Consider the following 14,960-nt stretch of genomic DNA (forward strand, 5'->3'; position numbering starts at 1 on the left):
TGACAGTCCACACTCATAGAGGCAGCCTTGCATCCTGCTCCAAAGCCCTCCCTCCCTGATTGGTTTTTACTTCAACCTCACCTAATGAAACCACATCAGCTCACAGATATCCAGAGCCCACCTTCATTGGTGCTGCACTTGATGTCCCTTCATGAGTCCCAGCCTTCATAATTCAAGTCTCATAGCTTGTGTCCCTCTAACCCAGTGGTTCTCAACCTTGGCTGCACATTAGAATCACCTGGGAATCTTTTAAAAATCCTGATTTCTGGGCCTCATCCTCCAGAAATTCTGTTTCTTTGTTACTAATGTTGTGGTCCCACCCCATAACAAAGAAACAGAATTTCCAGAGGATGGGGCCCAGAAATCAGGATTTCAAAAAGATTCCCAGGTGATTCTAATGTGCAGCTAAGGTTGAGAACCACTGCTCTAACCCATGCCCAGTGAGTCTTACAGATGACCAAGGCAACTGAGGTACCTGCCTTTGACTGGAATCGAACCTGGGACCCTTCAGTTTGCAGACTGATGTTCTATGCACTGAGCCAAACTGGCCAGGGCCCTGCTGCTGGTTTTTAAAAATTGACATTAAGTACCTGAACCTAGGAAGCAGGGTAAGGGACATTCCCAGGGATGGTGGGAGGGGTGGGGAAGAAGGAAATTCAGGGTGTCAGTGCCTTCAATGGCAGAGGAGCACAGGCCACATGCAGTGAGCACAGGCTTCCAGCAGAACCTCCCGCAGGGCGCACCAGGCCCCAGCGCGGGCATCTCACCTCTGGACTTGGCTGAGGAGGTGGTGGTCAGGTCGAGTGCTTTGGAACACTTTTTCAGGGGCTGCGGCATGAAGTCATTTCTGCCCAGAGAGGAGGCAGCCGCGATTCTGTAACACACACGTAGGAAGATGTGTCGGCTGAAGCCAAATAGCCTCCCACACACCCTGGTTCTGCCTTGAGGAGCCTACACACTGAGGGGTGTGACTTTTACATCCTGACTCTGGAGTAGCCCAAAGTGCTAGAGGTGACACCCCAAGATGTTGCTGTTCAACCAGGTGTTGGAAGAGCATCTATTGCGAAGTTGGTCTTGGCAGTGGGCAGTGGTCACCCGGGAGTTAAGCTCCAGCAGGACCCTGCCAGTGGGAAGGGCTTACCTTTGTGACTAAGAGGATCCTGTCAGTGGGAGGGGCTTAGCTCCTGTGTGACCAGCAGGATCCTGTCAGTGGGAGGGGCTTTCATTTTCTGTCTCTTTTTCTCCCGGAAACAGACAGAAAATGAAATGCTGCCCCCGTGAGCTCCCAGTGACCACGGACTACAGAGGGGACACCTTGCTGACCCGACACCACTTTTCCCTTTGTCAGAAGGGCATTGATATAAGCCAAAACCCTTGAACATTTATGCATTATCCTAGTCCTGTATAAGACAATTTTCTGTTATCCAACCCCGGCCAAACAATAGGGTAGGTTTTTTTGTTCACCCCTCACTTTAATGCACAGGGTTACCGTGCATACTCCATTGGATATCACTCATTTTCAAAAAAGTCTAGAGCAGGCAGGCCGGCGTGGCTCAGCAGTGGAGCATCGACTATGAACCAGGTGGTCAGGGTTCGATTCCCCTTCAGGGCAAATGCCTAGGTTACAGGCTCCATCCCCAGTGGGGGGCGTGCAGGAGGCAGCCAGTCCAAGATTCCACTCATCATTGATATTTCTCTCTCTCTCCCTCTCCCTTCCTTTCTGAAATCAATAACAATATATTAAAAAAAAGAATGGGACAATGGGATGGGGGAGTTGGAGAATCAGAGAGCCAGAGAGAGTGGTTCCCACTGGTTCTGATCCCACATCAGAACGGCTGGGGGCGGGAGGCTCTTACCGCATCCTCAGCTTCCTCTGCAGTGGCTGCAGGATGTTGGCCGACTGCTGGTGATACTCTAGAGCCGCCTGGATAAACAGCGCCAACTGGCCAACTTGCTCTACCTGCAGGGAAGGGGACGTTATCCCTGGCGGCCAGAGCCCGTGGGAGCCGGAGGCAGGACATGAGCCCAGGGACCAGGCCTTGCAGGGAAGCCGCATCAGCCTCGGCTCATTTAATATCACAAGGAGCAGGTGATCATCACGCAGGTCCAGGTGCATAGAGCTAGTGATGCCGGCCGCACATGTGCACATTGAGTTCTGATTATAAATGTGCTTTAACTCAATCAAACGCCGATTAGCCCACGGAGAGGATATTCTCGGGAGATTTTCTTTTATGCTATAAAGTTCATCAATCTGAGAGCATCAGCCTGGAGACCAAAGGGTCCCGGGTTGGATTCTGGTCAAGGGCACGTGCCTTGGTTGCAGGCTCCTCCCTGGCCGGGCCCAGGTTGGTGCTCCTGCAAGAGGCAACCAATTGATGTTTCTCTCACATGGATGTTTCTCTCCGTCTCTCCCTCTCGCTTTCACTCTCTCTAAAAATCAATGGGAAATATTCTTGGGCGAGGATTAACCAAAAATGAACAAATAAATAAAATAATGTTTCTTTAAAACAATTAAGGTTCATCGTCCATCTGAAACAGAGATCAAGCTTTTTCTATGACAAGGGAAACCAACACTGAGCGAATGAACGGTTCCCTTACTAAAGTGTCTCTTTGTGTCCTTTCTACTTAAGTCCAGTCAGGAGACTAAGTACATCCTGCTCTTCTCAGACAAGAGGGACCTAGTGCAACACCCCTGTAGGTTCTTGTCACTATGGCAGCCTTCCCTAAGACAAACAGCTGAAAGGAATAAATTCTAAAGATAGTGGCATCTCTCTTTCCCACCATCCAGACATTTGTGGAAGCTGTGACCAAACATCAATGGACACACAAAAAAATCACATCAGCCCAGCCGGCATGGCTCAGTGGTTGAGCCTTGACCTAGGAACCAGGAGGTCAGGGTCCAATTCCCAGTCAAGGCACATGCCTCGGGTGCGGGCTTGCTCCCCAGTATGGGGCGTGCAGGAGGCAGCCGATCCATGATTCTCTCTCATCATTGATGTTTCTCTCCTTCTCCCTTCCTCTCTGAAATCAATAAAAATATAAATATATTTTAAAAAATCAAAAGGTTAAAAAAAAAATCAAAAGACCATGCCCCCCAAGGAAGCCCTGGAAATGCATCATTTGGGGGAGAGGAGTCTCCAGCAGGCCCGCCAGCTGCCCAGGTTCCCCAGCTGTCCGAAGTGCTGCCATGAAGAAGAGGGGCTCACTGAGCTCATTTCTGGGGGCCACAGAGGCAAGCTCACTGGCTGGAGGTGCTGGGGGCCCCCAGCACAATCCCACACACTCCAAATCCAAACAAAGACACAAAACAAGATAAAACGCCACCCCCTTCCCCAGCTCCCCAGAGCCTCTGCATCACTTCCTTATTCCTCTCACTCTTTGGCTGTGGGCAAAGCCTGCCCTGTGACTCACCCCACAACACCCACTACAGACACGTCTGCCTCAGAGATCCAAAGTGGCTCCATTTGTGCCCTTGCCAGTTTGGCTCAGTGGATAGAGCGTCAGCTTGAGGACTGAGGCGTCCCGGGCTTGATTCTGGTCAAGGGCACATGCCTGGGTTTCGGCCTCTATCCCCTATAGGGGGTGTGCAGGAGACAGCTAATCAATGATTTCCTCTCATCATTGATGTTTCTCTCTTTCTCTCTCCCTCTCCCTCTCCCTTCTTCTCTGAAATCAATGAAAAATACATTACAAAGTGGCTCCATTTGGAGTCACAAACCACGCTTTCTCTGCTACATGTTCACTTTCCTTACCCACTTAGATCATTTCAACCATGGATTCCCAGGGCAACTCAGACACACCAGGATGCACATGGGAACAAGGAAACTGCACCACATGCGTATGCCAAGTCCGTGGGGCAAAAGGACACGCTGGGCCTCAAGGTCAATACCCAATACACAAAACATAGACAGCCTGGACCCTGTGAAATCCTATGGTTTTCTTCAAGTTTCTGTTGGAAGCCAGTCCATCCTTGCTGCTTGACACAGTCGCTGCAGGGAACATCTGCACAGTATATGTTTCAAGGGACCTGGCATATATGGCATACTGTTCTTTGCCGGGGTCCAACCCCAGCAGGTCCAGGGGTTCCCAAAGGCGTAGACGGAGTCGGCGAAGAAGGAAGGACACAGAGACAGCGTTCAGTTGATCAGCAGCCTAGCCAGGATCTCCAGCCAGGATCTCCAGCCAAGTTCTGGTCTGGATCTCCAGCGAAGTTCTGGTCTGGATCTCCAGCGAAGTTCTGGTTAGGATCTCCAGCCAGGTTCTGTGTCCATGTTCTCTTGCTAGGTTCTCCAGGTTCTCCAGCCAGGTTCTGTAGCCAGGTTCTAGTCAGGTTCTCTTGCCAATTTCTGTAGTCAGGTTCAGTCCAGGATCTTTTGCCATGTTCTCTCGCTAGGTTCTGTCTCTAGGTTCTGAGGCCAGTTTCTGTCCAAGATCTTTTGCCATGTTCTCTCCAGCGAAGTTCTTCTGTCTCTAGAGAACGTTCTGTGTAGGTTCTGTGCCTAGGTTCTGAGTGTAGGTTCTGTGTTCTGAGTTCTGTCTTGTTACATCTGTATTTATACCAGTTGATTCCAATCCTATCAATCTCTATTCCAAAGGTTAGGGCATTTCTTATCTCCATTCCAGGGAGTAAAGATTATGTAGCTTAAGCATGATTGTTCGTAGTTAAAGTGATTAATTACCCGCCTGGCACTTAGTTAAGAGGTTTTATTCCCTCCCTAACTTCAGGGGAAAATCCCTACCTGGGGAAACAACCTTTCTCAGAGACCTTGGTTAAAACACATAGTGCCAAGAAGGTGAGCAAACATTTTAAGAACAGTATGCCATATATGCCAGGTCCTTTGAAACAGCAAGGATGGACCGGCTCTCGGCAGTTCTTAATATGTTTGCTCCCCTTCTTGGCACTATGTGTTTTAACCAAGGTCACCTCTCTGAGAAAGGTTGTTTCCCCAGGTAGGGATTTTTCCCTGAAGTTAGGGAGGGAATAAAACCTTTTAACTAAGTGCCAGGGGGTAGTTAATCACTTTAACTATGAACAATCACTCTCAAGCTACATAATCTTTACTCTCTGGAATGGAGATAAGAAACGCCCTAACCTTTGGAATAGAAATTGATAGGATTAAAACCAAGTGGTATAAATACAGATGTAACAAGACCATAAAACACAGAACCTGGCTATGATGATCACCTGAACACTGCCTCCTTGTCATTCCTTCTTTGCTGACTCTGTCCACACCTTTGGGAACCCCTGGACCCCAACATCTGGTGCCCGAACAGAGACCCTTAGGTAAGCCCCCCATTCCCCTAAGTAAGCCCCACTCTCGGGACGGATAGGACTCCACCGTAGGAAGAGGGTAGATAGTCTTCACCGATTCAGTCCACACCTTTGGGAACCCCTGGAACAGGATTCCCCTAGGTAAGCATCCCCCCGCATTGAGAACCCCCACACTCGAGACAGACAGGACTCCACCAGGGTGCTGCAGACCCCCCTATAGAGGATAAGTAGGGTAAGAAGGTGGAAAGTACAGAACTTAGATTGAGAAGATGTGCCATACTGAGTCCAAAGAAAGAAGACTCTGTATTGATCTTTAGATTAAGAAGATGTGCCTTACTGAGTCTAAAGAAATAAGACTCTGTATTGATCTTTTAACACATATGCTTGCTAGCAGAGGAATTAAGGTTACTCCCAGTCAGACAGAACGTTTTATACAAGAAGTATGTCCATGCTTTTCTGAGGAAGGAAAGGTAAATGTAAAGGCATGGGAGAAAGTAGGCCCAAGGAGCCTCATCCTTAACCCCACTGCAACCTTTCCACCCTGGGAAAGTGCAGGATTGGCAAGCTCTCCCTGGGGTGATAGATCAGGACTCAGGTAATAGCAGAAAGCGCCAATCCTACTCTTAAAATGGATACAAGAGCCAAAAGCGGTTTGGCTCAGTGGATAGAGCATCGGCCTGCGGACCGAAGGGTCCCGGGTTCAATTCTGGTCAGGGGCATGTGCCTGGGTTGCGGACACATCCCCAGTGGGGGATGTGCAGTAGGCAGCTGATCGATGTTTCTCTCTCATCGATGTTTCTAACTATCTATCTCTCTCCCTTCCTCTCTGTAAAAAATCAATAAAATATATTTTAAAAAAATGGATACAAGAGAGCATTTGGGTTTTTCTTTTTAATGCCTGCTTTGGATTGAGTAAATGCATTTTACTTAGTTTTAACACATCAAAGTTAGCTCTTGACACAAAAAGAAGAACTGACAATTCCATCAATATAAACCTTTTCTATAAAAAACAAAAAAGGGGGAGAATAATGTTATATGTTAGAATTTTTGGAAATACAATGTAGAGGGTTGTACAGCAGCCAAAAAGCACCGGGCCTCCTGTACAATAGCCTCTGCCGACTCAGCCTGGTAGAAGGATACACAAACCAGACAGGAGTTTCATTGCCAACTCTGTCCACACCTTTGGGAACCCCTGGACCTGCTGGGGTTGGACCCCAACAAGTTTCACCTCTTTGGCTCTGACACATACTTTTTTTTTTAATGCACGGGTGGGGTTCCTCGGCTTGGTCAGCTATTGAGGCCACAGCCCAGATACGTGCCCTTGACCTGAATTGAACCCAGGACCCTTTAGTCTGCAGGTTGGCGCTCTATTCACTGGGCAACACCAGCCAGGGTTGACACATACTTTTCAACAAGTACAGTGCCTCAACCTCACATGATCACAGTAGACTGCCACCTCTGTCCTCAGGAAAGCGAATTTCTATTTTAACACCCACTTCGCAATATGCATGGCATTACAGAATGTGAAAAGGAATCATGGAAGACAACTAAATGAACATTCTTTTTGTTTTGTTGTTTTGAATCCTCATGTGAGGATATCTCTTCCATTGAATTTTAAAAAGTGGAAGGAGGAGGGGGAGAGAGCAAGAAACATTGATATGAGAGAGACACATCGATTGGTTTGTCTTTGCACACGACCCAACCAGGGCTGGGGATCAAGCCTGCAACCAAGATACATGCTCTTGACCAGAATCAAACATGGGACCCTTCAGCCCACAGGCCTATGCTCTTTTCACTGAGCCAAACCCACTAGGGCTAAATGAACATTCTTTGAAACACTATGGGGCTGGGATGGGCAGAGGGGACATCAGCAGCTCTTCTCCCTCATGTGGCTAAAATACAAGATTATGTCACAAGATTATGTCACAGAGAGATGCATTTGTCTATAGTGACTTCCTCCCTTCCTGGCTGACATCAGGAAAGACATGCATCCTGGGACACTGTGCACACACATAGTCGCTGTTCAATGCAACCAGGGGAGAGGTGATTACTAAGCTGAGTCTCTTGGCATGTGGAGGCCCCCAGCAGTGCCCAGGCCATGAGCAGCCAGCTGTGTGTGGTGGCCTCTGCTTCCCAAACCACACTTAGAATGAAATATCTGGACATGGCCTGTGTGGATCAGTGGTTGAGTGCTGACCAAGGAACCAAGAGGTGATGGTTCGATTCTGGTCAGGGCACATGCCAGGATTGTGGGCTCAATCCCCAGTAATGGGAGTGCAGGAGGTAGCTGATCCATGATTCTCTCTCATCATTGATGTTTCTCTCTTTCCCTCTGAAATCAATTAAATAGATCTATATATATAAAAGGCTAAGTGACTGACTGTAGGTCCATCTGATTGACTGGCCAGTACATATGACATGCACTGGCAATTTAAAAATAAACTTTGACTTGCACATGCGCAATACATATAAAGCTCCTGCTGGCGCCAATCACACATGTTTTAATTTTATAATACTATATTATATATACTATTATGACATGTAATTTTTTGCAGTAATTGAATTACCACACGAAACTTTCTTCTAATTAATTTCCTCTCAATGTACATGAATCTGTGCACCAGGCCACCAGTACATAAATAAAAGAAATTTCTGGAAACTTTTATAACAACAAATGCTCTCAGAGCTTTCCCTCAAACATACAGTCAATGTTTCCATTCCCAAGAGGGTCTCCTGGTTGGGGTCAATACTTACATCATTTTCTAAAAAATTAAACATGCACCTCTCCGCCAAGGCCTTGGACTCCTCAAACTTTTCCATTGCTTGTGTGATCTCATTGTCGGGGATCTTTCCGACGTGCCTCCTTTTATAATCGTAGTCCAGGCGGCGGCCCTCCAGCCTCTTCAGGTGGTGCTGAGGGAGAGGAGACAGACCTGGAGCTGCTACCTTAGCAAGTGACACAGGGAGACTTGCCGCACCTCTACAAGAAAGGTCATTACTTTTTCTAGGCCTACATTTTAGGGGGCAAAGGACCCAAAAACTTTTCTTTTTGGTGGGCACCTTAGCATCTATTAGAGGCTTCTTTCACTATAAAATATCAAGGAATATTTATGAAATTAATGAATAGATGTATGTATGGATGGATGGGTGATAGCATAAATGGATGAAAGGATAGATGGATAGAGGGATGATAGCATGAATGGATGAATGGATGGATGGAGGGAGGGAGGATGATAGCATAAATGGATGGATGGACAGGTGGATGATAGCATAAATGGATGGATGGATGATAACTTAAATAAATGGATGGATGGATAGATGGGTAGATGAAAGCATAAATAGATGGTTAGATGGGTGGATGGATGGATGATGGCATAAATGGATGGGTGGATGATAGCATAAATGGATGGATGAATAGATATATGGATGGGTGGATGGATGGATGAATGGATGGATGCTAGCATAAATGGATGGATGAATGACAGATGATTGTCGATATGGAACATAAGGCCACAGTATTGTCACTCAGATTCCATTTTCAAAGTTCTTTACAGGACCCCTCACCAGCTCTGTTAATGTCCGTAATTTACAAACAAATTATCTATACCAAAAATAGGGATATGTCTTCTGGCACTACTGTTAAATCCTTATTAAGAAGTAGATGAGGAGAAACCAAGATGGCGGCATAGGTTAACACCAGAGATTGCTGCCTCTAACAACCACTTCAAAAAACAACTAAAAGATGGAACGGACATCATCCAGAACCACAGGAAGGCTGGCTGAGTGGAAATTCTACAACTAGGAGGAAAGAGAATATCATACCCAGACTCAGAGGAGGCGCAGTGCTGATGTGAAATACTAAGGTGCAGAGTGCACGCAGAGCGGGCTGGAGGCGGAGGGCACGGTTGTTGTTTCAATTGGGAGGGAGTTTCAGACTCTGAGCTCCAGATCCGGGCAGGTCTCTAGGGATCCAGACTCAAATGGGAGAAGCGGGACTGTCTGGCTTCGGTCGGAACTCGAAGGTAGCTTTCTCTCCGAGGTTTGCAGCGGTTACTGGGACTCTGTGAGGCAGAGCCCCTCAGGACGGAACTGAGAGCAGCCATAACTGCTCGCTCCGGCTGCCCTGTAGATCCCCTGGGACCTGCCCCACCCAAGCCCTGTGCAGAGCCATTTGCCGGATAGCCTCAGGCAAATGCTAGATTAGCACCGCCCTAGAGATCCAGCACAGAAGCTCTCCCACTGCAGACACAGTGGACTCTCATAGCCAGTTAGCCTGGAGGTCAAATCACCCCTGGTATTGCCCACAACAATCAAGGCTTAACTACAAGAAGACTGCGCACAAAGACCACTAGGGGGTGCACCAAGAAAGCATAAAAAATGCAGAGACAAAGAAACAGAACAAAACTGTCAATGGAGGATATTGAGTTCAGAACCACACTTTTAAGGTCTCTTAAGAACTGTCTAGAAGCCGCCGATAAATGTAGTGAGATCCTCAAGAAATCTAATGAGACCCTCGATGTTATGATAAAGAACCAACTAGAAATTAAGCATACACGGACTGAAATAATGAATACTATACAGACTCCCAACAGCAGACCAGAGGAGCGCAAGAATCAAGGCAAAGATTTGAAATGCGAAGAAGCAAAAAACACCCAACCAGAAAAGTAAAATGAAAAAAGAATCCGAAAATACGAAGATAGTGTAAGGAGCCTCTGGGACAGCTTCAAGCGTACCAAAATCAGAATTATAGGGGTGCCAGAAGATGAGAGAGACCAAGATATTGAAAACCTATTTGAAGAAATAATGACAGAAAACTTCCCCCACCTGGTGAAAGAAATAGACTTACAGGTCCAGGAAGTGCAGAGAACCCCAAACAAAAGGAATCCAAAGAGGACCGCACCAAGACACATCATAATTAAAATGCCAAGAGCAAAAGACAAAGAGAGACTCTTAAGAGCAGCAAGAGAAAGAAACTCAGTTACCTACAAGGGAATACCCATAGGACTGTCAGCTGATTTCTCAACAGAAACTTTGCAGGCCAGAAGGGAGTGGCAAGAAATATTCAAAGTGATGAATACCAAGAACCTACAACCAAGACTACTTTATCCAGCAAAACTATCATTCAGAACTGAAGGCCAGATAAAGAGCTTCACAGATAAGAAAAAGCTAAAGGAGTTCATCACCACCAAACCAGTATTATATGAAATGCTGAAAGGTATCCTTTAAGAAGAGGAAGAAGAAGAAAAAGGTAAAGATACAAATTATGAACAACAAATACACATCTATTAACAAGTGAATCTAAAAATCAAGGGAATAAATAATCTGATGAACAGTATGAACTGGCGATTATAATAGAATCAGGGACATAGAAAGGGAATGGACTATTCTTGGGCGGGGGGGGGGGGGGAAGGTGTGGGAGATGCAGGAAGAGGCTGGACAAAAATCGTGCACCTGTGGATGAGGACAGTGGGTGGGGAGTGAGGGCAGAGGGTGGGGCGGGAAATGGGAGGAGGGGAGTTATGGGGGGAAAAAAGAGGAACAAATGTAATAATCTGAACAATAAAGATTTAATTAAAAAAAAAAAAGTAGATGAGCCGAAACCGGTTTGGCTCAGTGGATAGAGTGTCGGACCTATGGACTGAAAGGTCCCAGGTTTGATTCTGGTCAAGGGCATGTACCTGGGTTGCGGGCACATCCCCAGTGGGAGATGTGCAGGAGGCGGCTGATCGATGTTTCTAACTCTCTATCTCTCTCCCTTCCTCTCTGTAAAAAATCAATAAAATATATTAAAAAAAAATAAGTAGATGATAAAAACACATATCTTTAGTATCTTCTAGAGAAAACATGTCAAACTCCCAACCTGTGGGCGGCATGTGGCCCACAACAAATATTTTTGCGGACCAGCTAATATAAAGGTATATAAGAAATGTTTTAATAAAAATTTTGCAACTTAATTTTTACAATATCCTGTTATAGATCATTCTTTTTTTAAATTTCTTTATTGATTAAGGTATTACATGTGTCCTATCCCCCCATTACCCCTCAAAACCCCCACTCATGCCCTCACCCCCCATTGTCTGTGTCCATTGGTTAGGCATATATGCATGCATACAGGTCCTTTGGTTGATCTCTCACCCTTACCCCCACCCTCCCCTACCTTCCCTCTGAGGTTTGACAGTCTGATCAATGCTTCTGTCTCTGTATCTGTTTTTGTTCATCAGTTTATGTTGTTCATTATATTCCATAAATGAGTGAGATCATGTGATATTTATCTTTCTCTGACTGGCTTATTTCACTTAGCATAATACTCTCCAGTTCCATCCATGCTTTTGCAAATGGTAAGAATTCCTTCTTTTTTAACAGCAGCGTAGTATTCCATTGTGTAGATGTACCACAGTTTTCTAATCCACTCATCTGCTTATGGGCACTTAGGCTGTTTCCAAATTTTAGCTGTGGTAAATTGTGCTGCTATGAACATAGGGGTGCATATATCCTTTCTGACTGGTGTTTCTAGCTTCTTGGGATATATTCCTAGAAGTGGGATCACAGGGTCAAATGGGAGTTCCATTTTTAGTTTTTTGAGGAAACTCCATACTGTTCTCCACAGTGGCTGTACCAGTCTACATTCCCATCAGCAGTGCATGAGGGTTCCTTTTTCCCCGCATCCTCGCCAATACTTGTTGTTTGTTTATTTGTTGATGATAGCCAGTCTGACAGGTGTGAGATGGTACCTCATTGTCGTTTTGATTTGTGTCTCTCAGATAATTAGTGACTTTGAGCATGTTTTCAAATGTCGATTGGCCTTCCTTCTGTCTTCTTTCGAAAGGTATATATTTAGGTCCGTTGCCATCTTTTGATTGGGTTGTTTATCTTCCTTTTGTTAAGTTGCATGAGTTCCCTATAAACGTTGGAGATAAAACCCTTATCAGTGATAACATTGGCAAATATGTTCTCCCACTGAGTGGGCTTTCTTGTTGTTTTGTTGATGGTTTCCTTTGCTATGCAAAAGCTTTTTATTTTGATGTAGTCCCATTTGTTTATTTTCTCTTTAGTTTCCATTGCCCTAGGAGCAGTGTCAGTGAAGAAATTCCTCCGGCATATGTCTGAGATTTTGCTGCCTGTGGATTCCTCTAGTATTTTTATGGTTTCCTGTGTTATGTTTAAGTCTTTTATCCATTTTGAGTTTATTCTTGTGTATGGTGTAAGTTGGTGGTCTAGTTTCATTTTTTTGCATGTATCTGTCCAATTTTCTAAACACCATTTACTGAAGAGTGTGTCTTGACTCCAATTGTATGCTCTTTCCTCCTTTGTTGAATATTAATTGGGCATAGTGGTTTGGGTCAATTTCTGGGTTCTCTATTCTATTCCATTGGTCTATATGTCTGTTCCTGTGCCAGTACCAGGCAGTTTTGAGAACATTGGCTTTGTAATGCAGCTTGATATCTGATATTGAGATCCCACCTACTTTGTTCTTCTTTCTCAGGATTGATGCAGCTATTTGGGGTCTTTTTTTATTCCAGATGAATTTTTGGAAAGTTTTTTCTAGGTATGTGAAATATGCCATTGGTATTTTAATGGGGATTGCATTGAATCTATAGATTGCTTTGGGTAGTATGGATATTTTGATGATGTTGAATCTACCCATCCATGAACACAGTATGTTCTTACATCTGTTTATGTCTTCCTCTATCTCTTTTTTCAGTGTCCTGTAGTTTTTCGCATATAAGTCTTTTACCTCCTTAGTTAAGTTTATTCCTCGGTATCTTAATTTTTTGGTGCAATGGTAATTGGGATTTCTTTTTTATACTCTCTTTCTGTAAGTTCACTATTGATGTATAGAAATGCCATAGATTTCTTGGCATTAATTTTGTATCCTGCTACATTGCCAAATTCATTTAAGTCTAATAATTTTTTGATGGAGTCTTTAGGGTTTTCTATGTACAGTATCATGTCATCTGCAAATAAGGACAGTTTTACTTCTTTTCCAATTTGGATGCCTTTTATTTCTTCTTCTTGTCTCATCTCAAAGGCTAGTACTTCTAATACTATGTAGAACAGGAATGGTGAGAGTGGGCTTCCCTGTCTTGTTCCTAGGGGAAATGGTTTTAGTTTTTATCCATTGAGTATGATGTTGGCTGTGGGTTTATTATGTTGAGGTATGATCCTTCTATTACCACCTTGCTGAGAGTTTTTATCAAGAAAGGGTATTGGATTTTGTCAAATGCTTTTTCTGCATCAATTGATATGACTATGTGATTTTCATCTCTCAATGTGTTTATGTGATGTATCACGTTTATTGATTTGCAAATATTATACCATCCTTGCATCCCCAGGATAAATTCTACTTCCTCATGGTGTATGATCTTTCTGATGTACTGCTGGATCCGATTTGTTAGAATTTTATTGAGGATTTTGGCACCTATGTTCATGAGGGATATTGGCCTGTAATACTCTTTCATTGTGTTGTCTTTATCTGGTTTTGGTATTAGGGTAATGCTGGCTTCATAGAATGAGTTTGGAAGTGTTCCTTCCTCTTGAATTTTTTGGAATAGTCTGAGAAGGATAGGTTTAAGTTCTTCCTTGAATGTTTGGTAAAACTCCCCTGTGAAGCCTTCTGGCCCCGGGCTTTTGTTTGCTGGGAACTTTTTGATGACTGCTTTAATTTCTTCCATAGTTATCAGCTGAGATTTTTAGATTCTTCCTGATTGAGTTTTGGAAGGTTGTATTTTTCTAGGAATTTGTCCATTTCCTCCAGGTTGTCTAGTTTGTTGGAGCAGAGTTCTTTATAGTATGTTTTAACAAGACTTTGTATTTCAGTGGCGTCTGTTGTTATTTTGTGTCCATCATTTCTGATTTTGTTTATTTGGGTCCTCTCTCTTTGCTTCTTGGTGAGCTTGGCTAGAGGTTCATCAATCTTGTTTATCCTTTCAAAGAACCAGCTCTTGTTTTCATTGATCTTTTGTATTTTTGTTTTGGTCTCTATGTCATTTATTTCTACTCTGATCTTTATTATCTCCTTCCTTCTGCTCACTCTGGGCTTTTCTTATTGCTCTCTTTCTAATTCTTTGAGTTGTAGAGTTAGATGATTTACTACCATTTTTTTCTTGTTTTTTAGAGGTAGACCTGTAGAGCTATAAACTTCCCTCCCAGGACTGCTTTCATTGTGTCCCGTAGAGTTTGGATTGCTGTGTTTTTATTGTCATTAGTTTCCAGGATGTATGTAATTTCTGCTTTGATCTCATTAGTAACCCAATCATTATTTAATAGCATGCTATTCAGCTTCCAAGTGTTTGAGTTTTTTGGATAGTTTTTATTATAGCTTATATCTAATATTATGCCTTTGTGCTCTGAGAAGATGCTTGGTATGATTTCAATCTTCTTGAATTTGGGGAGACTTTGTTTGTGAGCCAATATGTGGTCTGTTTTTGAAAATGTCCCATGTGCACTTGAGAAGAACGTATATTCTGCAGCTTTGGGGTGAAATGTTCTGAAGATGTCAATTAAGTCCATCTGATCTAGTGAGTCATTTAGGATTGCTGTTTCTTTGCTGATTTTTTGTCTAGCGGATTTATCCAGTGATGTCAGTGGTGTATTAAAGTCCCCTACTATGATTGTATTGTTGTCAATCTCTCCCTTGACATGTTCCAGGAGTTTTTTTTAATGTATTTGGGTGCTCTTGCATTGGGTG

The 14,960-nt window shown here is 44.1% G+C and overlaps 1 protein-coding gene across 1 annotated transcript in view; it reads right to left on the minus strand.

Annotated features, from left to right (window-relative positions):
- Positions 1–582: 582 nt before the first annotated feature.
- LOC132223011 (endophilin-A3-like) overlaps positions 583–14,960 on the minus strand; it is a 31,212-nt gene continuing 16,834 nt past the window's right edge. Inside the window, exons 7-10 of the mRNA XM_059678406.1 lie at positions 8,027–8,185; positions 1,857–1,960; positions 768–874; positions 583–596 (exon numbers count right to left, since the gene is read on the minus strand). Of these exons, the coding sequence (XP_059534389.1) occupies positions 583–596; positions 768–874; positions 1,857–1,960; positions 8,027–8,185 (384 nt within the window). The remainder of the gene's footprint in view (positions 597–767; positions 875–1,856; positions 1,961–8,026; positions 8,186–14,960) is intronic.

This window comes from Myotis daubentonii, chromosome 21, assembly GCF_963259705.1.
Source record: "Myotis daubentonii chromosome 21, mMyoDau2.1, whole genome shotgun sequence".
Classification (NCBI taxonomy): domain Eukaryota; kingdom Metazoa; phylum Chordata; class Mammalia; order Chiroptera; family Vespertilionidae; genus Myotis; species Myotis daubentonii.